This window comes from Magallana gigas, chromosome 5 (genome assembly GCF_963853765.1).
Source record: "Magallana gigas chromosome 5, xbMagGiga1.1, whole genome shotgun sequence".
Taxonomy (NCBI): domain Eukaryota; kingdom Metazoa; phylum Mollusca; class Bivalvia; order Ostreida; family Ostreidae; genus Magallana; species Magallana gigas.
The window spans coordinates 28,079,052-28,103,171 of NC_088857.1; the positions used below are offsets into that span (position 1 = coordinate 28,079,052).

The following is a 24,120-nucleotide window of genomic DNA, read 5'->3' on the forward strand; positions in this document are numbered from 1 at the left end:
GAATTTGAACCGGAATGAAAATGCGTATGGGGTAGGGAGGGTTTCTAAACAGTCATATTATGAAACATTTTTTCATTTAATTTAAAGCAAAAAGTAAAATGCAATAATTAAAATCTAGTTCAAATATTTATAGAAACACGTGTATTGTGTCTTTTGCATAAAACGAAAATATAACGCATTGATAGTGCTTACTGATGTCACAATTTGTTCCATTGAATCCTGCAACACAATCACAGTGGTAGTCGTTGACCAGGTCTGTACAGGTTCCGTTGTTTTGACAAGGCTCTGGATTGCAGTCATCGATATCTACAATTTCAAGTACCAACTGAATGAACAGAATTTTTTTTTCTCGACAATTCTTATTCTGATGTTTATGATGAAAATGACACCATATTTCACGAAAATAAAATGTTCATGAAGTAACACATTGAAGGTTTTCTGGATTCCCAGAAACAAATTCATTATGCAGATATGGTGCTTACTGTTTTCACAATTTGTTCCATTGAATCCTGCAACACAACTACATTGGTAGTCGTTGACTAGGTCTGTACAGGTTCCGTTGTTTTGACAAGGCTCTGGATTGCAGTCATCGATATCTACAATTTCAAGTACCAGCTGCATGCATGAACAGAATCAAAACGAAATTATCTACAATTTTTAGTCTATGATTTTGATGCATGTCCTATACAGACTAGATTTGTATTTGCTCTTGTTTATCATTGGATCAAAGATTCAAAAGTAAAGTATTCTCAATCAACTGCATTGTTTACAATATTCTTACAATAACTTGGTTCTTAGTTGAAAACATTCACAAGAAGTAAAATATATTCCAACTTACCAATTGTGCAGTTCGTTCCATTAAAACCGACAGTACAAGCACATGTGTAATCATTGATCAGATCTACATGTATACAAGTTCCATTGTTCTGACAAGGTTCAGATGCACACTCATCGATATCTGAAATACACAACGTTCAATATATCTATACTTCTAAAATAATGAACACTAATTTATGTGCTTTGTTACCCTCAAAATTGCTGGGAACTTCTTTTATATGTATGTAAGTTAAAAATATCTGGAATTTGAACCGGAATGAAAATGCGTATGGGGTAGGGAGGGTTTCTAAACAGTCATATTATGAAACATTTTTTCATTTAATTTAAAGCAAAAAGTAAAATGCAATAATTAAAATCTAGTTCAAATATTTCTAGAGACACGTGTATTGTGTCTTTTGCATAAAACGAAAATGTAACGCATTGATAGTGCTTACTGATGTCACAATTTGTTCCATTGAATCCTGCAACACAATCACAGTGGTAGTCGTTGACCAGGTCTGTACAGGTTCCGTTGTTTTGACAAGGCTCTGGATTGCAGTCATCGATATCTACAATTTCAAGTACCAGCTGCATGCATGAACAGAATCAAAACGAAATTATCTACAATTTTTAGTCTATGATTTTGATGCATGTCCTATACAGACTAGATTTGAATTTATTCCTGTTTATCATTTGATCAAAGATTCAAAAGTAAAGTATTCTCAATCAACTGCATTGTTTACAATATTCTTACAATAACTTGGTTCTTAGTTGAATACATTCACAAGAAGTAAAATATATTCCAACTTACCAATTGTGCAGTTCGTTCCATTAAAACCGACAGTACAAGCACATGTGTAATCATTGATCAGATCTATACAAGTTCCATTGTTCTGACAAGGTTCAGATGCACACTCATCGATATCTGAAATACACAACGTTCAATATATCTATACTTCTAAAATAATGAACACTAATCCATGTGCTTTGTTACCCTCAAAATTGCTTGGAACTTTTTTTTATATGTAAATAAGTTAAAAATATCTGGAATTTGAACCGGAATGAAAATGCGTATGGGGTAGGGACAGTTTGTAAACAGTCATATTATGAAACCTTTTTTATTTAATTTAAAGCAAAAAGTAAAATGCAATAATTAAAATCTAGTTCAAATATTTATAGAAACACGTGTATTGTGTCTTTTGCATAAAAGGAAAATATAACGCATTGAAAGTGCTTACTGATGTCACAATTTGTTCTTTTGAATCCTGCAACACAATCACAGTGGTAGTCGTTGACCAGGTCTGTACAGGTTCCGTTGTTTTGACAAGGCTCTGGATTGCAGTCATCGATATCTACAATTTCAAGTACCAACTGAATGAACAGAATTTTTTTTCTCGACAATTCTTATTCTGATGTTTATGATAAAAATGACACCATATTTCACGAAAATCAAATGTTCATGAAGTAACACATTGAAGGTTTTCTGGATTCCAAGAAACAAATTCATTATGCAGGTATGGTGTTTACTGTTTTCACAATTTGTTCCATTGAATCCTGCAACACAACTACATTGGTAGACGTTGACCAGGTCTGTACAGGTTCCGTTGTTTTGACAAGGCTCTGGATTGCAGTCATCGATATCTACAATTTCAAGTACCAGCTGCATGCATGAACAGAATCAAAACGAGATTATCTACAATTTTTAGTCTATGATTTTGATGCATGTCCTATACAGACTAGATTTGTATTTGCTCTTGTTTATCATTGGATCAAAGATTCAAAAGTAAAGTATTCTCAATCAACTGCATTGTTTACAATATTCTTACAATAACTTGGTTCTTAGTTGAAAACATTCACAAGAAGTAAAATATATTCCAACTTACCAATTGTGCAGTTCGTTCCATTAAAACCGACAGTACAAGCACATGTGTAATCATTGATCAGATCTATACAAGTTCCATTGTTCTGACAAGGTTCAGATGCACACTCATCGATATCTGAAATACACAACGTTCAATATATCTATACTTCTAAAATAATGAACACTAATTCATGTGCTTTGTTACCCTCAAAATTGCTTGGAACTTCTTTTATATGTAAGTAAGTTAAAAATATCTGGAATTTGAACCGGAATGAAAATGCGTCTGGGGTAGGGAGGGTTTGTAAACAGTCATATTATGAAACATTTTTCAATTTAATTTAAAACAAATAGTAAAATCAAATAATGAAAAAAATATACTTAAAATATTTAAAGAGACAGGTGTATTGTGTCTTTTGCATAAAAGGAAAATATAACGCATTGATAGTGCTTACTGATGTCACAATTTGTTCCATTGAATCCTGCAACACAATCACAGAGGTAGTCGTTGACCAGGTCTGTACAGGTTCCGTTGTTTTGACAAGGCTCTGGATTGCAGTCATCGATATCTACAATTTCAAGTACCAACTGAATGAACAGAATTTTTTTCTCGACAATTCTTATTCTGATGTTTATGATGAAAATGACACCATATTTCACGAATATCAAATGTTCATGAAGTAACACATTGAAGGTTTTATGGATTCCTAGAAACAATTTCATTATGCAGGTATGGTGATTACTGTTTTCACAATTTGTTCCATTGAATCCTGCATCACAACTACATTGGTAGTCGTTGACCAGGTCTGTACAGGTTCCGTTGTTTTGACAAGGCTCTGGATTGCAGTCATCGATATCTACAATTTCAAGTACCAGCTGCATGCATGAACAGAATCAAAACGAGATTATCTACAATTTTTAGTCTATGATTTTGATGCATGTCCTATACAGACTAGATTTGTATTTGCTCTTGTTTATCATTGGATCAAAGATTCAAAAGTAAAGTATTCTCAATCAACTGCATTGTTTACAATATTATTACAATAACTTGGTTCTTAGTTGAAAACATTCACAAGAAGTAAAATATATTCCAACTTACCAATTGTGCAGTTCGTTCCATTAAAACCGACAGTACAAGCACATGTGTAATCATTGATCAGATCTATACAAGTTCCATTGTTCTGACAAGGTTCAGATGCACACTCATCGATATCTGAAATACACAACGTTCAATATATCTATACTACTAAAATAATGAACACTAATTCATGTGCTTTGTTACCCTCAAAATTGCTTCGAACTTTTTTTTTATATGTAAGTAAGTTAAAAATATTTGGAATTTGAACCGGAATGAAAATGCATATGGGGTAGGGAGGGTTTGTAAACAGTCATATTATGAAACATTTTTCAATTTAATTTAAAACAAATAGTAAAATCAAATAATTAAAAAAATATACTTAAAATATTTAAAGAGACACGTGTATTTTGTCTTTTGCATAAAAGGAAAATATAACGCATTGATAGTGCTTACTGATGTCACAATTTGTTCCATTGAATCCTGCAACACAATCACAGAGGTAGTCGTTGACCAGGTCTGTACAGGTTCCGTTGTTTTGACAAGGCTCTGGATTGCAGTCATCAATATCTACAATTTCAAGTACCAACTGAATGAACAGAATTTTTTTCTCGACAATTCTTATTCTGATGTTTATGATTAAAATGACACCATATTTCACGAATTTCAAATGTTCATGAAGTAACACATTGAAGGTTTTCTGGATTCCCAGAAACAATTTCATTATGCAGGTATGGTGATTACTGTTTTCACAATTTGTTCCATTGAATCCTGCATCACAACTACATTGGTAGTCGTTGACCAGGTCTGTACAGGTTCCGTTGTTTTGACAAGGCTCTGGATTGCAGTCATCGATATCTACAATTTCAAGTACCAGCTGCATGCATGAACAGAATCAAAACGAAATTATCTACAATTTTTAGTCTATGATTTTGATGCATGTCCTATACAGACTAGATTTGTATTTGCTCTTGTTTATCATTGGATCAAAGATTCAAAAGTAAAGTATTCTCAATCAACTGCATTGTTTACAATATTATTACAATAACTTGGTTCTTAGTTGAAAACATTCACAAGAAGTAAAATATATTCCAACTTACCAATTGTGCAGTTCGTTCCATTAAAACCGACAGTACAAGCACATGTGTAATCATTGATCAGATCTATACAAGTTCCATTGTTCTGACAAGGTTCAGATGCACACTCATCGATATCTGAAATACACAACGTTCAATACATCAATACTAGTAAGATAATGAACACTAATCCATGTGCTTTGTTACCCTCACAATTGCTTGGAACTTTTTTTTTTATGTAAGTCAGTTAAAAATATCTGGAATTTGAACTGGAACGAAAATGCGTTTGGGGTAGGGACAGTTTGTAAACAGTCATATTATGAAACATTTTTTCAATTTAATTTCAAACAAATAGTAAAATCAAATAGTTAAAATCTAGTTCAAATATTTATATAACACGTGTATTGTGTCTTTTGCATAAAAGGAAAATATAACGCATTGATAGTGCTTACTGATGTCACAATTTGTTCCATTGAATCCTGCAACACAATCACAGTGGTAGTCGTTGACCAGATCTGTACAGGTTCCGTTGTTTTGACAAGGCTCTGGATTGCAGTCAATGATATCTACAATTTCAAGTACCAACTGAATGAACAGAATTTATTTCTCGACAATTCTTATACTGATGTTTATGATGAAAATGACACCATATTTCACAAAAATCAAATGTTCATGAAGTAACACATTGAAGGTTTTCTGGATTCCAAGAAACAAATTCATTATGCAGGTATGGTGTTTACTGTTTTCACAATTTGTTCCATTGAATCCTGCAACACAACTACATTGGTAGACGTTGACCAGGTCTGTACAGGTTCCGTTGTTTTGACAAGGCTCTGGATTGCAGTCATCGATATCTACAATTTCAAGTACCAGCTGCATGCATGAACAGAATCAAAACGAGATTATCTACAATTTTTAGTCTATGATTTTGATGCATGTCCTATACAGACTAGATTTGTATTTGCTCTTGTTTATCATTGGATCAAAGATTCAAAAGTAAAGTATTCTCAATCAACTGCATTGTTTACAATATTATTACAATAACTTGGTTCTTAGTTGAAAACATTCACAAGAAGTAAAATATATTCCAACTTACCAATTGTGCAGTTCGTTCCATTAAAACCGACAGTACAAGCACATGTGTAATCATTGATCAGATCTATACAAGTTCCATTGTTCTGACAAGGTTCAGATGCACACTCATCGATATCTGAAATACACAACGTTCAATATATCTATACTACTAAAATAATGAACACTAATTCATGTGCTTTGTTACCCTCAAAATTGCTTGGAACTTCTTTTATATGTAAGTAAGTTAAAAATATCTGGAATTTGAACCGGAATGAAAATGCGTATGGGGTAGGGAGGGTTTGTAAACAGTCATATTATGAAACATTTTTCAATTTAATTTAAAACAAATAGTAAAATCAAATAATGAAAAAAATATGCTTAAAATATTTAAAGAGACAGGTGTATTGTGTCTTTTGCATAAAAGGAAAATATAACGCATTGATAGTGCTTACTGATGTCACAATTTGTTCCATTGAATCCTGCAACACAATCACAGAGGTAGTCGTTGACCAGGTCTGTACAGGTTCCGTTGTTTTGACAAGGCTCTGGATTGCAGTCATCGATATCTACAATTTCAAGTACCAACTGAATGAACAGAATTTTTTTCTCGACAATTCTTATTCTGATGTTTATGATGAAAATGACACCATATTTCACGAATATCAAATGTTCATGAAGTAACACATTGAAGGTTTTCTGGATTCCTAGAAACAATTTCATTATGCAGGTATGGTGATTACTGTTTTCACAATTTGTTCCATTGAATCCTGCATCACAACTACATTGGTAGTCGTTGACCAGGTCTGTACAGGTTCCGTTGTTTTGACAAGGCTCTGGATTGCAGTCATCGATATCTACAATTTCAAGTACCAGCTGCATGCATGAACAGAATCAAAACGAAATTATCTACAATTTTTAGTCTATGATTTTGATGCATGTCCTATACAGACTAGATTTGTATTTGCTCTTGTTTATCATTGGATCAAAGATTCAAAAGTAAAGTATTCTCAATCAACTGCATTGTTTACAATATTATTACAATAACTTGGTTCTTAGTTGAAAACATTCACAAGAAGTAAAATATATTCCAACTTACCAATTGTGCAGTTCGTTCCATTAAAACCGACAGTACAAGCACATGTGTAATCATTGATCAGATCTATACAAGTTCCATTGTTCTGACAAGGTTCAGATGCACACTCATCGATATCTGAAATACACAACGTTCAATATATCTATACTACTAAAATAATGAACACTAATTCATGTGCTTTGTTACCCTCAAAATTGCTTGGAACTTCTTTTATATGTAAGTAAGTTAAAAATATCTGGAATTTGAACCGGAATGAAAATGCGTATGGGGTAGGGAGGGTTTGTAAACAGTCATATTATGAAACATTTTTCAATTTAATTTAAAACAAATAGTAAAATCAAATAATGAAAAAAATATGCTTAAAATATTTAAAGAGACAGGTGTATTGTGTCTTTTGCATAAAAGGAAAATATAACGCATTGATAGTGCTTACTGATGTCACAATTTGTTCCATTGAATCCTGCAACACAATCACAGAGGTAGTCGTTGACCAGGTCTGTACAGGTTCCGTTGTTTTGACAAGGCTCTGGATTGCAGTCATCGATATCTACAATTTCAAGTACCAACTGAATGAACAGAATTTTTTTCTCGACAATTCTTATTCTGATGTTTATGATGAAAATGACACCATATTTCACGAATATCAAATGTTCATGAAGTAACACATTGAAGGTTTTCTGGATTCCTAGAAACAATTTCATTATGCAGGTATGGTGATTACTGTTTTCACAATTTGTTCCATTGAATCCTGCATCACAACTACATTGGTAGTCGTTGACCAGGTCTGTACAGGTTCCGTTGTTTTGACAAGGCTCTGGATTGCAGTCATCGATATCTACAATTTCAAGTACCAGCTGCATGCATGAACAGAATCAAAACGAAATTATCTACAATTTTTAGTCTATGATTTTGATGCATGTCCTATACAGACTAGATTTGTATTTGCTCTTGTTTATCATTGGATCAAAGATTCAAAAGTAAAGTATTCTCAATCAACTGCATTGTTTACAATATTATTACAATAACTTGGTTCTTAGTTGAAAACATTCACAAGAAGTAAAATATATTCCAACTTACCAATTGTGCAGTTCGTTCCATTAAAACCGACAGTACAAGCACATGTGTAATCATTGATCAGATCTATACAAGTTCCATTGTTCTGACAAGGTTCAGATGCACACTCATCGATATCTGAAATACACAACGTTCAATATATCTATACTACTAAAATAATGAACACTAATTCATGTGCTTTGTTACCCTCAAAATTGCTTGGAACTTCTTTTATATGTAAGTAAGTTAAAAATATCTGGAATTTGAACCGGAATGAAAATGCGTATGGGGTAGGGAGGGTTTGTAAACAGTCATATTATGAAACATTTTTCAATTTAATTTAAAACAAATAGTAAAATCAAATAATTAAAAAAATATACTTAAAATATTTAAAGAGACACGTGTATTGTGTCTTTTGCATAAAAGGAAAATATAACGCATTGATAGTGCTTACTGATGTCACAATTTGTTCCATTGAATCCTGCAACACAATCACAGAGGTAGTCGTTGACCAGGTCTGTACAGGTTCCGTTGTTTTGACAAGGCTCTGGATTGCAGTCATCGATATCTACAATTTCAAGTACCAACTGAATGAACAGAATTTTTTTCTCGACAATTCTTATTCTGATGTTTATGATGAAAATGACACCATATTTCACGAATATCAAATGTTCATGAAGTAACACATTGAAGGTTTTCTGGATTCCCAGAAACAATTTCATTATGCAGGTATGGTGATTACTGTTTTCACAATTTGTTCCATTGAATCCTGCATCACAACTACATTGGTAGTCGTTGACCAGGTCTGTACAGGTTCCGTTGTTTTGACAAGGCTCTGGATTGCAGTCATCGATATCTACAATTTCAAGTACCAGCTGCATGCATGAACAGAATCAAAACGAGATTATCTACAATTTTTAGTCTATGATTTTGATGCATGTCCTATACAGACTAGATTTGTATTTGCACTTGTTTATCATTGGATCAAAGATTCAAAAGTAAAGTATTCTCAATCAACTGCATTGTTTACAATATTATTACAATAACTTGGTTCTTAGTTGAAAACATTCACAAGAAGTAAAATATATTCCAACTTACCAATTGTGCAGTTCGTTCCATTAAAACCGACAGTACAAGCACATGTGTAATCATTGATCAGATCTATACAAGTTCCATTGTTCTGACAAGGTTGAGATGCACACTCATCGATATCTAAAATACACAACGTTCAATATATCTATACTACTAAAATAATGAACACTAATTCATGTGCTTTGTTACCCTCAAAATTGCTTGGAACTTTTTTTTTATATGTAAGTAAGTTAAAAATATCTGGAATTTGAACCGGAATGAAAATGCATATGGGGTAGGGAGGGTTTGTAAACAGTCATATTATGAAACATTTTTCAATTTAATTTAAAACAAATAGTAAAATCAAATAATTAAAAAAATATACTTAAAATATTTAAAGAGACACGTGTATTGTGTCTTTTGCATAAAAGGAAAATATAACGCATTGATAGTGCTTACTGATGTCACAATTTGTTCCATTGAATCCTGCAACACAATCACAGAGGTAGTCGTTGACCAGGTCTGTACAGGTTCCGTTGTTTTGACAAGGCTCTGGATTGCAGTCATCGATATCTACAATTTCAAGTACCAACTGAATGAACAGAATTTTATTCTCGACAATTCTTATTCTGATGTTTATGATGAAAATGACACCATATTTCACGAATATCAAATGTTCATGAAGTAACACATTGAAGGTTTTCTGGATTCCCAGAAACAATTTCATTATGCAGGTATGGTGATTACTGTTTTCACAATTTGTTCCATTGAATCCTGCATCACAACTACATTGGTAGTCGTTGACCAGGTCTGTACAGGTTCCGTTGTTTTGACAAGGCTCTGGATTGCAGTCATCGATATCTACAATTTCAAGTACCAGCTGCATGCATGAACAGAATCAAAACGAAATTATCTACAATTTTTAGTCTATGATTTTGATGCATGTCCTATACAGACTAGATTTGTATTTGCTCTTGTTTATCATTGGATCAAAGATTCAAAAGTAAAGTATTCTCAATCAACTGCATTGTTTACAATATTATTACAATAACTTGGTTCTTAGTTGAAAACATTCACAAGAAGTAAAATATATTCCAACTTACCAATTGTGCAGTTCGTTCCATTAAAACCGACAGTACAAGCACATGTGTAATCATTGATCAGATCTATACAAGTTCCATTGTTCTGACAAGGTTCAGATGCACACTCATCGATATCTGAAATACACAACGTTCAATATATCTATACTACTAAAATAATGAACACTAATTCATGTGCTTTGTTACCCTCAAAATTGCTTGGAACTTCTTTTATATGTAAGTAAGTTAAAAATATCTGGAATTTGAACCGGAATGAAAATGCGTATGGGGTAGGGAGGGTTTGTAAACAGTCATATTATGAAACATTTTTCAATTTAATTTAAAACAAATAGTAAAATCAAATAATGAAAAAAATATACTTAAAATATTTAAAGAGACAGGTGTATTGTGTCTTTTGCATAAAAGGAAAATATAACGCATTGATAGTGCTTACTGATGTCACAATTTGTTCCATTGAATCCTGCAACACAATCACAGAGGTAGTCGTTGACCAGGTCTGTACAGGTTCCGTTGTTTTGACAAGGCTCTGGATTGCAGTCATCGATATCTACAATTTCAAGTACCAACTGAATGAACAGAATTTTTTTCTCGACAATTCTTATTCTGATGTTTATGATGAAAATGACACCATATTTCACGAATATCAAATGTTCATGAAGTAACACATTGAAGGTTTTCTGGATTCCTAGAAACAATTTCATTATGCAGGTATGGTGATTACTGTTTTCACAATTTGTTCCATTGAATCCTGCATCACAACTACATTGGTAGTCGTTGACCAGGTCTGTACAGGTTCCGTTGTTTTGACAAGGCTCTGGATTGCAGTCATCGATATCTACAATTTCAAGTACCAGCTGCATGCATGAACAGAATCAAAACGAGATTATCTACAATTTTTAGTCTATGATTTTGATGCATGTCCTATACAGACTAGATTTGTATTTGCTCTTGTTTATCATTGGATCAAAGATTCAAAAGTAAAGTATTCTCAATCAACTGCATTGTTTACAATATTATTACAATAACTTGGTTCTTAGTTGAAAACATTCACAAGAAGTAAAATATATTCCAACTTACCAATTGTGCAGTTCGTTCCATTAAAACCGACAGTACAAGCACATGTGTAATCATTGATCAGATCTATACAAGTTCCATTGTTCTGACAAGGTTCAGATGCACACTCATCGATATCTGAAATACACAACGTTCAATATATCTATACTACTAAAATAATGAACACTAATTCATGTGCTTTGTTACCCTCAAAATTGCTTGGAACTTTTTTTTTTATATGTAAGTAAGTTAAAAATATTTGGAATTTGAACCGGAATGAAAATGCATATGGGGTAGGGAGGGTTTCTAAACAGTCATATTATGAAACATTTTTCAATTTAATTTAAAACAAATAGTAAAATCAAATAATTAAAAAAATATACTTAAAATATTTAAAGAGACACGTGTATTGTGTCTTTTGCATAAAAGGAAAATATAACGCATTGATAGTGCTTACTGATGTCACAATTTGTTCCATTGAATCCTGCAACACAATCACAGAGGTAGTCGTTGACCAGGTCTGTACAGGTTCCGTTGTTTTGACAAGGCTCTGGATTGCAGTCATCAATATCTACAATTTCAAGTACCAACTGAATGAACAGAATTTTTTTCTCGACAATTCTTATTCTGATGTTTATGATTAAAATGACACCATATTTCACGAATATCAAATGTTCATGAAGTAACACATTGAAGGTTTTCTGGATTCCCAGAAACAATTTCATTATGCAGGTATGGTGATTACTGTTTTCACAATTTGTTCCATTGAATCCTGCATCACAACTACATTGGTAGTCGTTGACCAGGTCTGTACAGGTTCCGTTGTTTTGACAAGGCTCTGGATTGCAGTCATCGACATCTACAATTTCAAGTACCAGCTGCATGCATGAACAGAATCAAAACGAAATTATCTACAATTTTTAGTCTATGATTTTGATGCATGTCCTATACAGACTAGATTTGTATTTGCTCTTGTTTATCATTGGATCAAAGATTCAAAAGTAAAGTATTCTCAATCAACTGCATTGTTTACAATATTATTACAATAACTTGGTTCTTAGTTGAAAACATTCACAAGAAGTAAAATATATTCCAACTTACCAATTGTGCAGTTCGTTCCATTAAAACCGAGAGTACAAGCACATGTGTAATCATTGATCAGATCTATACAAGTTCCATTGTTCTGACAAGGTTCAGATGCACACTCATCGATATCTGAAATACACAACGTTCAATACATCAATACTAGTAAGATAATGAACACTAATCCATGTGCTTTGTTACCCTCACAATTGCTTGGAACTTTTTTTTTTATGTAAGTCAGTTAAAAATATCTGGAATTTGAACTGGAACGAAAATGCGTTTGGGGTAGGGACAGTTTGTAAACAGTCATATTATGAAACATTTTTTCAATTTAATTTAAAACAAATAGTAAAATCAAATAGTTAAAATCTAGTTCAAATATTTATATAACACGTGTATTGTGTCTTTTGCATAAAAGGAAAATATAACGCATTGATAGTGCTTACTGATGTCACAATTTGTTCCATTGAATCCTGCAACACAATCACAGTGGTAGTCGTTGACCAGATCTGTACAGGTTCCGTTGTTTTGACAAGGCTCTGGATTGCAGTCATCGATATCTACAATTTCAAGTACCAACTGAATGAACAGAATTTATTTCTCGACAATTCTTATACTGATGTTTATGATGAAAATGACACCATATTTCACAAAAATCAAATGTTCATGAAGTAACACATTGAAGGTTTTCTGGATTCCAAGAAACAAATTCATTATGCAGGTATGGTGTTTACTGTTTTCACAATTTGTTCCATTGAATCCTGCAACACAACTACATTGGTAGACGTTGACTAGGTCTGTACAGGTTCCGTTGTTTTGACAAGGCTCTGGATTGCAGTCATCGATATCTACAATTTCAAGTACCAGCTGCATGCATGAACAGAATCAAAACGAGATTATCTACAATTTTTTGTCTATGATTTTGATGCATGTCCTATACAGACTAGATTTGTATTTGCTCTTGTTTATCATTGGATCAAAGATTCAAAAGTAAAGTATTCTCAATCAATTGCATTGTTTACAATATTCTTACAATAACTTGGTTCTTAGTTGAAAACATTCACAAGAAGTAAAATATATTCCAACTTACCAATTGTGCAGTTCGTTCCATTAAAACCGACAGTACAAGCACATGTGTAATCATTGATCAGATCTATACAAGTTCCATTGTTCTGACAAGGTTCAGATGCACACTCATCGATATCTGAAATACACAACGTTCAATATATCTATACTTCTAAAATAATGAACACTAATTCATGTGCTTTGTTACCCTCAAAATTGCTTGGAACTTCTTTTATATGTAAGTAAGTTAAAAATATCTGGAATTTGAACCGGAATGAAAATGCGTCTGGGGTAGGGAGGGTTTGTAAACAGTCATATTATGAAACATTTTTCAATTTAATTTAAAACAAATAGTAAAATCAAATAATGAAAAAAATATGCTTAAAATATTTAAAGAGACAGGTGTATTGTGTCTTTTGCATAAAAGGAAAATATAACGCATTGATAGTGCTTACTGATGTCACAATTTGTTCCATTGAATCCTGCAACACAATCACAGAGGTAGTCGTTGACCAGGTCTGTACAGGTTCCGTTGTTTTGACAAGGCTCTGGATTGCAGTCATCGATATCTACAATTTCAAGTACCAACTGAATGAACAGAATTTTTTTCTCGACAATTCTTATTCTGATGTTTATGATGAAAATGACACCATATTTCACGAATATCAAATGTTCATGAAGTAACACATTGAAGGTTTTCTGGATTCCTAGAAACAATTTCATTATGCAGGTATGGTGATTACTGTTTTCACAATTTGTTCCATTGAATCCTGCATCACAACTACATTGGTAGTCGTTGACCAGGTCTGTACAGGTTCCGTTGTTTTGACAAGGCTCTGGATTGCAGTCATCGATATCTACAATTTCAAGTACCAGCTGCATGCATGAACAGAATCAAAACGAAATTATCTACAATTTTTAGTCTATGATTTTGATGCATGTCCTATACAGACTAGATTTGTATTTGCTCTTGTTTATCATTGGATCAAAGATTCAAAAGTAAAGTATTCTCAATCAACTGCATTGTTTACAATATTATTACAATAACTTGGTTCTTAGTTGAAAACATTCACAAGAAGTAAAATATATTCCAACTTACCAATTGTGCAGTTCGTTCCATTAAAACCGACAGTACAAGCACATGTGTAATCATTGATCAGATCTATACAAGTTCCATTGTTCTGACAAGGTTCAGATGCACACTCATCGATATCTGAAATACACAACGTTCAATATATCTATACTACTAAAATAATGAACACTAATTCATGTGCTTTGTTACCCTCAAAATTGCTTGGAACTTCTTTTATATGTAAGTAAGTTAAAAATATCTGGAATTTGAACCGGAATGAAAATGCGTATGGGGTAGGGAGGGTTTGTAAACAGTCATATTATGAAACATTTTTCAATTTAATTTAAAACAAATAGTAAAATCAAATAATTAAAAAAATATACTTAAAATATTTAAAGAGACACGTGTATTGTGTCTTTTGCATAAAAGGAAAATATAACGCATTGATAGTGCTTACTGATGTCACAATTTGTTCCATTGAATCCTGCAACACAATCACAGAGGTAGTCGTTGACCAGGTCTGTACAGGTTCCGTTGTTTTGACAAGGCTCTGGATTGCAGTCATCGATATCTACAATTTCAAGTACCAACTGAATGAACAGAATTTTTTTCTCGACAATTCTTATTCTGATGTTTATGATGAAAATGACACCATATTTCACGAATATCAAATGTTCATGAAGTAACACATTGAAGGTTTTCTGGATTCCCAGAAACAATTTCATTATGCAGGTATGGTGATTACTGTTTTCACAATTTGTTCCATTGAATCCTGCATCACAACTACATTGGTAGTCGTTGACCAGGTCTGTACAGGTTCCGTTGTTTTGACAAGGCTCTGGATTGCAGTCATCGATATCTACAATTTCAAGTACCAGCTGCATGCATGAACAGAATCAAAACGAGATTATCTACAATTTTTAGTCTATGATTTTGATGCATGTCCTATACAGACTAGATTTGTATTTGCACTTGTTTATCATTGGATCAAAGATTCAAAAGTAAAGTATTCTCAATCAACTGCATTGTTTACAATATTATTACAATAACTTGGTTCTTAGTTGAAAACATTCACAAGAAGTAAAATATATTCCAACTTACCAATTGTGCAGTTCGTTCCATTAAAACCGACAGTACAAGCACATGTGTAATCATTGATCAGATCTATACAAGTTCCATTGTTCTGACAAGGTTGAGATGCACACTCATCGATATCTAAAATACACAACGTTCAATATATCTATACTACTAAAATAATGAACACTAATTCATGTGCTTTGTTACCCTCAAAATTGCTTGGAACTTTTTTTTTATATGTAAGTAAGTTAAAAATATCTGGAATTTGAACCGGAATGAAAATGCATATGGGGTAGGGAGGGTTTGTAAACAGTCATATTATGAAACATTTTTCAATTTAATTTAAAACAAATAGTAAAATCAAATAATTAAAAAAATATACTTAAAATATTTAAAGAGACACGTGTATTGTGTCTTTTGCATAAAAGGAAAATATAACGCATTGATAGTGCTTACTGATGTCACAATTTGTTCCATTGAATCCTGCAACACAATCACAGAGGTAGTCGTTGACCAGGTCTGTACAGGTTCCGTTGTTTTGACAAGGCTCTGGATTGCAGTCATCGATATCTACAATTTCAAGTACCAACTGAATGAACAGAATTTTATTCTCGACAATTCTTATTCTGATGTTTATGATGAAAATGACACCATATTTCACGAATATCAAATGTTCATGAAGTAACACATTGAAGGTTTTCTGGATTCCCAGAAACAATTTCATTATGCAGGTATGGTGATTACTGTTTTCACAATTTGTTCCATTGAATCCTGCATCACAACTACATTGGTAGTCGTTGACCAGGTCTGTACAGGTTCCGTTGTTTTGACAAGGCTCTGGATTGCAGTCATCGATATCTACAATTTCAAGTACCAGCTGCATGCATGAACAGAATCAAAACGAAATTATCTACAATTTTTAGTCTATGATTTTGATGCATGTCCTATACAGACTAGATTTGTATTTGCTCTTGTTTATCATTGGATCAAAGATTCAAAAGTAAAGTATTCTCAATCAACTGCATTGTTTACAATATTATTACAATAACTTGGTTCTTAGTTGAAAACATTCACAAGAAGTAAAATATATTCCAACTTACCAATTGTGCAGTTCGTTCCATTAAAACCGACAGTACAAGCACATGTGTAATCATTGATCAGATCTATACAAGTTCCATTGTTCTGACAAGGTTCAGATGCACACTCATCGATATCTGAAATACACAACGTTCAATACATCAATACTAGTAAGATAATGAACACTAATCCATGTGCTTTGTTACCCTCACAATTGCTGGGAACTTTTTTTTTTATGTAAGTCAGTTAAAAATATCTGGAATTTGAACTGGAACGAAAATGCGTTTGGGGTAGGGACAGTTTGTTAACAGTCATATTATGAAACATTTTTCAATTTAATTTAAAACAAATAGTAAAATCAAATAGTTAAAATCTAGTTCAAATATTTATATAACACGTGTATTGTGTCTTTTGCATAAAAGGAAAATATAACGCATTGATAGTGCTTACTGATGTCACAATTTGTTCCATTGAATCCTGCAACACAATCACAGAGGTAGTCGTTGACCAGGTCTGTACAGGTTCCGTTGTTTTGACAAGGCTCTGGATTGCAGTCATCGATATCTACAATTTCAAGTACCAACTGAATGAACAGAATTTTTTTCTCGACAATTCTTATTCTGATGTTTATGATGAAAATGACACCATATTTCACGAATATCAAATGTTCATGAAGTAACACATTGAAGGTTTTCTGGATTCCTAGAAACAATTTCATTATGCAGGTATGGTGATTACTGTTTTCACAATTTGTTCCATTGAATCCTGCATCACAACTACATTGGTAGTCGTTGACCAGGTCTGTACAGGTTCCGTTGTTTTGACAAGGCTCTGGATTGCAGTCATCGATATCTACAATTTCAAGTACCAGCTGCATGCATGAACAGAATCAAAACGAGATTATCTACAATTTTTAGTCTATGATTTTGATCCATGTCCTATACAGACTAGATTTGTATTTGCTCTTGTTTATCATTGGATCAAAGATTCAAAAGTAAAGTATTCTCAATCAACTGCATTGTTTACAATATTATTACAATAACTTGGTTCTTAGTTGAAAACATTCACAAGAAGTAAAATATATTCCAACTTACCAATTGTGCAGTTCGTTCCATTAAAACCGACAGTACAAGCACATGTGTAATCATTGATCAGATCTATACAAGTTCCATTGTTCTGACAAGGTTCAGATGCACACTCATCGATATCTGAAATACACAACGTTCAATATATCTATACTACTAAAATAATGAACACTAATTCATGTGCTTTGTTACCCTCAAAATTGCTTGGAACTTTTTTTCTATATGTAAGTAAGTTAAAAATATTTGGAATTTGAACCGGAATGAAAATGCATATGGGGTAGGGAGGGTTTGTAAACAGTCATATTATGAAACATTTTTCAATTTAATTTAAAACAAATAGTAAAATCAAATAATTAAAAAAATATACTTAAAATATTTAAAGAGACACGTGTATTGTGTCTTTTGCATAAAAGAAAAATATAACGCATTGATAGTGCTTACTGATGTCACAATTTGTTCCATTGAATCCTGCAACACAATCACAGAGGTAGTCGTTGACCAGGTCTGTACAGGTTCCGTTGTTTTGACAAGGCTCTGGATTGCAGTCATCAATATCTACAATTTCAAGTACCAACTGAATGAACAGAATTTTTTTCTCGACAATTCTTATTCTGATGTTTATGATTAAAATGACACCATATTTCACGAATATCAAATGTTCATGAAGTAACACATTGAAGGTTTTCTGGATTCCCAGAAACAATTTCATTATGCAGGTATGGTGATTACTGTTTTCACAATTTGTTCCATTGAATCCTGCATCACAACTACATTGGTAGTCGTTGACCAGGTCTGTACAGGTTCCGTTGTTTTGACAAGGCTCTGGATTGCAGTCATCGATATCTACAATTTCAAGTACCAGCTGCATGCATGAACAGAATCAAAACGAAATTATCTACAATTTTTAGTCTATGATTTTGATGCATGTCCTATACAGACTAGATATGTATTTGCTCTTGTTTATCATTGGATCAAAGATTCAAAAGTAAAGTATTCTCAATCAACTGCATTGTTTACAATATTATTACAATAACTTGGTTCTTAGTTGAAAACATTCACAAGAAGTAAAATATATTCCAACTTACCAATTGTGCAGTTCGTTCCATTAAAACCGACAGTACAAGCACATGTGTAATCATTGATCAGATCTATACAAGTTCCATTGTTCTGACAAGGTTGAGATGCACACTCATCGATATCTGAAATACACAACGTTCAATATATCTATACTACTAAAATAATGAACACTAATCCATGTGCTTTGTTACCCTCAAAATTGCTTGGAACTTCTTTTATATGTAAGTAAGTTAAAAATATCTGGAATTTGAACCGGAATGAAGATGCGTATGGGGTAGGGAGGGTTTGTAAACAGTCATATTATGAAACATTTGTTCATTCAATTTAAAGCAAATAGTAAAATGAAATAGTTAAAATCTAGTTCAAATATTTCTAGAGACACGTGTATTGTGTCTTTTGCATAAAAGGAAAATATAACGCATTGATAGTGCTTACTGATGTCACAATTTGTTCCATTGAATCCTGCAACACAATCACAGTGGTAGTCGTTGACCAGGTCTGTACAGGTTCCGTTGTTTTGACAAGGCTCTGGATTGCAGTCATCGATATCTACAATTTCAAGTACCAACTGAATGAACAGAATTTTTTTCTCAACAATTCTTATTCGGATGTTTATGATTAAAATTACACCATATTTCACGAATATCAAATGTTCATGAAGTAACACATTGAAGGTTTTTTAGATTCCCAGAAACAAATTCATTATGCAGGTATGGTGTTTACTGTTTTCACAATTTGGTCCATTGAATCCTGCATCACAACTACATTGGTAGTCGTTGACCAGGTCTGTACAGGTTCCGTTGTTTTGACAAGGCTCTGGATTGCAGTCATCGATATCTACAATTTCAAGTACCAGCTGCATGAACAGAATCAACACAAAATGATCTTCAATATTTTGTCAATGCTTTTGATGCAATAAAATTGGGAGGTACCCAAAGGAGTGTCGCTCTCGTATTTGGTTTGCGTCAATTAACTATAAAATATTCTAAGAGAGAAAGAGGAGTATTAAGTTTAAGGTTTTAGCAATGTTTGTGTTAATTTTTTTTTTAAATTAAGTTAATTTAACTTGATTAGCCTGCATAAATCATATATAGTTTAAATTATTAAAACAAACATCTGTAGAAACATCCCTGTTGTGTCTTTTGCATAGACGAACATATTATGAATCTATATTGCTCACTGTTTTCACAATTTGCTCCATTGAATCCTGCCACACAATCACATTGGAAGCCGTTTACTAGGTCTGTACAGGTTCCGTTGTTTTGACAAGGCTCTGGATTGCAGTCATCGATATCTATAATTTCAAATACAATCTAACTGATCAAATGATAATGTTGTCCATCAATGTATAAAGAATAACGAATGAAGAAAAGGACGAATAGAAGAACGGAACAGCAATTTTTATAAATTCAGGCATAAGCTTTCGGTTCACGGATTGGCCAGCGCTGGATTAGTTGTAGTCATAATATGAAACATATTTTCTTATTTAATTCAAAACAGTCAAATAATATTTCAAATAATAAAATTGTTGTTTCCATATCGAATATCGAATTCTTCTTCCGAAAAGCTCTATGCAGCGGCACAGGCCCTTACATAAAAATTAGTTTTTAACTGTGACGAAAGGGGTCGAAAAGGAAATGCTCCCATATACGCACAATAGTTACTATTTAAAATTTTATGAAAAAGCCAAGGATTGGGTCGGGTTGTGAGGACCATCCAATCCGACGGATTATATATGGTACATACTTTTGCCAAATCGGATAGGAAAGTCAGTTTTTAAATACACATGATTTTAACATTAACATTACTTTATACAACGATTGATAAACTAGTTCTACAACTTATATTAATATCTTTCGTTTGCACGGATGTTAGTGTGAGGGGGCCATTGATGTCTGTGGAAGCCGATTACCCGGAAAAAACCCACGTGTCCAAGCGGGCGACCATCATACACATTCAAATACAACTACTGTCGATCACGTGGATCGAACTCGGGTCGCAGCGGTGATAAGCGAGTGCATTTTAAAACATTTTACATATACATGTACTTTGTTATTCATCAAACAAATTCTTTAAACGTATTTAAGAAAAATGACCGGTTGTAAGGTATGTTTTGAAGGTAAGAATTAATTATGAAAGATTGTATACGAAACACCATTTAGTATCCCCTTTCCTGAGGCTAAATATGATATTTTGGTGATTTTGATTAATTAATTAAATTAATTGATCACCGATAGTTGTCAGCGATGAATGTGCCAAGATTGAATATTTAACGCTATCTAGTATACAAAATAGCATACAAAATTCTGTATTAGCATAATTGCACGTTCATTTTATTTCCACCACTTTTTTTATAATAATAATAAATTGTAACAATCAACTCCATCTATAAAATAAAGGAATATGAATTAATATTCATTAATCCTCTCAGTCATATTAAGAAGAAATTGGGGGAGGTCACTCGCGTTAAAAACAAGAACAGTTTTCATCTGAGACTGGTTTCACGATACCGCAACGGTGTGGACAATGTGAGAAGCTCTACCGCGAGGATGCGCGGTTTTACCTGAGTTACCTGTGCTAAACCGGGATATATTTAACACCACGAAGACTCGCGCTAAATACGAAAACCACATTGGCCGAAGTGTATGTCTTTTTTACTCCAATGATACTCTAATGATATGACTCCAATGTACTCCAATATATGATACCCAAATTATACTCTAATGATACCTCCTCGAAATCCAATGATACCCCAATGATACCTCAATGAACTTTATGTTCTCTAATGATACATATTAAGCATAAATGATATACTTAATGAGTTTATTTAACCAAATCTCAACTACACTACAACGTAATTTAAACCTGTGTTACTCGATGATTACTCAATATAGTCCAAAGATATCCAAACCAACCTAAGTGATACCACAATGAACCCGAATGATCCTAATTACCATAAAGAATCTCCATGAGCCCAATGCAATGATACATTTCGAGGTAGCTTTTATTCTTGCTGTGGTACAGAAAAAAAATCCCATTCAACACCAATTTATTTCAAGAAGCTATAATCCCAAATATTCACCAAATGAACATCAATTATACTTAAGACAACATTAATGTACCAAAATGAGTGCAAATAATATGTTTATTAACCTTAATAAAATATCTTCAAAACGAGTGTCATTGATATTTTTCTTAGAATTAACATTTTTTTTTTGAAAAGTTTAGAGATCCACTTTAAATGAAGTGTACAAGATCTTCAAATAATCCTGCTGTCCATCAATGTATTTTAAGTCAAAAGAATGAATGATGACAAGGATTGCTATTGCAATTTCTTTGAATTAACGTATTAGCTTTGGATTCGCGGATGGAGTATTATTATATTATTATATATAGATGCAGAAGAGCACTTAATGGCATGTTTTATGGCTGTTCATTCTGTTGTTCATGTCAAAGATAACGAGCGTAAATAAACACTTCTGAATTCAAAACTACTGATATTTCCGAAAATTCACTGCAATCGTCTGACATCTACTGTTTAATCACTGAAACATATTGTATATCCACTGTATATCTACTTTACATAGCTTCTGTATTCCATGGTACCCCACTGTACAGAGCTACTGTAATCCACTGTACAATACTGTACCTGCCCACTGACCAGCACTGTACCCCACTAAACGCCACTGTAGGGGTACTGACCAGCACTGTTCCCCATTGTACAGGGTACTGACAAACACTGTCGGCACTGTTTCCCAATGTAACAATATTTTATCAGTTTTAATATTCAAAAATGAAAAAAAGTACTTTAAAAATGCATATTTTAGATAAAATGTGCATTGAATAATATAGAAATTTTTCCGATTGCTTCCAAGAAAGAGAATGGGCTTCTATTTCTTTCAATTCATTATTACATTCGCGGATTCAGAGACCTTTTTCAGGGGAAGTGGTCCGAAAGATATCTATGTTAAAATGTAAATTTTAAAAAACTTGAACCCCCTCGTCCCCTCCCCTCTTTAGATCCGCGGATGTATTAATATTCGAGTCAAATTGGTATGATTACTTGTACACAAAAGATTTGGGAAACCTATATTACTCTTTTTAATGTTGTCTATAAATTACCATCAGGGTGTATTGCAGAACGTATTAAAGTGCACTTAGATAAATTGATAAACCGAGACCAAACTGGGTTCATTTAAGGCATATTTATTGGAGAAAACATTGAGTAATTTATGACATCATCAATATACATATCATTAACGAATTCGTGGACTTCTAATGTTTTCAGGTTTTGAAAAGACTTTTGACACAATTTCTTGGGGATTCATTAAGCAAAATTTTATAACTTTGGTAATAAGGTTAAAAATGGATTAACACATTTTATAAAGGAATAAAGTCATGTGTTTTACAGAACTGACTAATACCAGGTTACATCCTTAAAGAGACTGCAGACAAGATATCCAATAACGTACTATCTTTTTCTCATTTGTGCAGAAATTCTTGGAATAATAATTTGAAATAATAAAGACATAAAAGATCTTAAAATTGGTTATGTAGAATATAAGCTGTCTCAATATGTAGACGATGCATCCCTATTTCAAATGGTTCTCCCCTAACGTTTGATGGTTTTCTAAGAGAATTAGACTTCTTTAAAAATATATCTGGTCTCAATATTAATTTCCAGAAAACAGAAATGTTATGGATAGATTGCAAAAATTTTTCTCAACATGTTTTTCATTATACCCGATGGAAGCTTGACAGGAACAACACAACATCTGACTTTCTCGGAATCAAATTTTTAATTAATCTCCAAGAATGTCTTAGCTAAACTATATTTCTAAATAATTAGAAATCAATAAAATAACGAATCATTGCAAACATAGAAAATTGAAGTTTTATGTGTACTACATCCAACCCTCCGTCACAGATTAGGATGGCGGGAGGTTGGTGGATTTCCCTTTTGTCAAGAGTCTGCCCCACCCTTCCGCTTTTAAAAACGACGCTTCGTGCCTGTTAGTTAAGAAAACTTCCTTGATTTCGAATCTTTTATTTTTTTGCTAAAATTAATTTTACTCTTAAATACGCCACTAAAAATGTTCATGTTAAGAATTCGTTATGCATGTAGTAACTGCAGTAGGTGTTATTATCGGTATGTAAAATTTGAACTCGATATTTTGAAATATATTTTTTTTAAAAAATCATTTCATGGGCAGGGAATTTGTGTGCTATCCAAAAATTTTACTTTTGTGATCCAATGTGCACTTATCTCTGGATATGTGTACACAAAAAAGCCCTAACTATGGATTTTGTTGATT

The 24,120-nt window shown here is 32.9% G+C and overlaps 1 protein-coding gene across 1 annotated transcript in view; it reads right to left on the reverse strand.

Annotated features, from left to right (window-relative positions):
• The window catches only part of LOC105337911 (protein eyes shut homolog), a 43,802-nt gene that overhangs the window by 6,639 nt on the left and 13,043 nt on the right, over positions 1-24,120 (reverse strand). The window contains exons 12-66 of the mRNA XM_066085180.1: positions 19,986-20,099; positions 19,529-19,642; positions 19,241-19,354; positions 18,814-18,927; positions 18,458-18,571; positions 18,170-18,283; positions 17,738-17,851; positions 17,382-17,495; positions 17,094-17,207; positions 16,667-16,780; positions 16,311-16,424; positions 16,023-16,136; positions 15,591-15,704; positions 15,235-15,348; positions 14,947-15,060; positions 14,517-14,630; positions 14,161-14,274; positions 13,873-13,986; positions 13,443-13,556; positions 13,087-13,200; positions 12,799-12,912; positions 12,371-12,502; positions 12,015-12,128; positions 11,727-11,840; positions 11,294-11,407; positions 10,938-11,051; positions 10,650-10,763; positions 10,220-10,333; positions 9,864-9,977; positions 9,576-9,689; positions 9,144-9,257; positions 8,788-8,901; positions 8,500-8,613; positions 8,070-8,183; positions 7,714-7,827; positions 7,426-7,539; positions 6,996-7,109; positions 6,640-6,753; positions 6,352-6,465; positions 5,922-6,035; positions 5,278-5,391; positions 4,850-4,963; positions 4,494-4,607; positions 4,206-4,319; positions 3,774-3,887; positions 3,418-3,531; positions 3,130-3,243; positions 2,700-2,813; positions 2,344-2,457; positions 2,055-2,168; positions 1,628-1,741; positions 1,272-1,385; positions 839-958; positions 483-596; positions 193-306 (exon numbers count right to left, since the gene is read on the reverse strand). Coding sequence (XP_065941252.1) covers positions 193-306; positions 483-596; positions 839-958; positions 1,272-1,385; positions 1,628-1,741; positions 2,055-2,168; positions 2,344-2,457; positions 2,700-2,813; positions 3,130-3,243; positions 3,418-3,531; positions 3,774-3,887; positions 4,206-4,319; positions 4,494-4,607; positions 4,850-4,963; positions 5,278-5,391; positions 5,922-6,035; positions 6,352-6,465; positions 6,640-6,753; positions 6,996-7,109; positions 7,426-7,539; positions 7,714-7,827; positions 8,070-8,183; positions 8,500-8,613; positions 8,788-8,901; positions 9,144-9,257; positions 9,576-9,689; positions 9,864-9,977; positions 10,220-10,333; positions 10,650-10,763; positions 10,938-11,051; positions 11,294-11,407; positions 11,727-11,840; positions 12,015-12,128; positions 12,371-12,502; positions 12,799-12,912; positions 13,087-13,200; positions 13,443-13,556; positions 13,873-13,986; positions 14,161-14,274; positions 14,517-14,630; positions 14,947-15,060; positions 15,235-15,348; positions 15,591-15,704; positions 16,023-16,136; positions 16,311-16,424; positions 16,667-16,780; positions 17,094-17,207; positions 17,382-17,495; positions 17,738-17,851; positions 18,170-18,283; positions 18,458-18,571; positions 18,814-18,927; positions 19,241-19,354; positions 19,529-19,642; positions 19,986-20,099 — 6,294 coding nt within the window. The remainder of the gene's footprint in view (positions 1-192; positions 307-482; positions 597-838; positions 959-1,271; positions 1,386-1,627; positions 1,742-2,054; positions 2,169-2,343; positions 2,458-2,699; positions 2,814-3,129; positions 3,244-3,417; positions 3,532-3,773; positions 3,888-4,205; positions 4,320-4,493; positions 4,608-4,849; positions 4,964-5,277; positions 5,392-5,921; positions 6,036-6,351; positions 6,466-6,639; positions 6,754-6,995; positions 7,110-7,425; positions 7,540-7,713; positions 7,828-8,069; positions 8,184-8,499; positions 8,614-8,787; positions 8,902-9,143; positions 9,258-9,575; positions 9,690-9,863; positions 9,978-10,219; positions 10,334-10,649; positions 10,764-10,937; positions 11,052-11,293; positions 11,408-11,726; positions 11,841-12,014; positions 12,129-12,370; positions 12,503-12,798; positions 12,913-13,086; positions 13,201-13,442; positions 13,557-13,872; positions 13,987-14,160; positions 14,275-14,516; positions 14,631-14,946; positions 15,061-15,234; positions 15,349-15,590; positions 15,705-16,022; positions 16,137-16,310; positions 16,425-16,666; positions 16,781-17,093; positions 17,208-17,381; positions 17,496-17,737; positions 17,852-18,169; positions 18,284-18,457; positions 18,572-18,813; positions 18,928-19,240; positions 19,355-19,528; positions 19,643-19,985; positions 20,100-24,120) is intronic.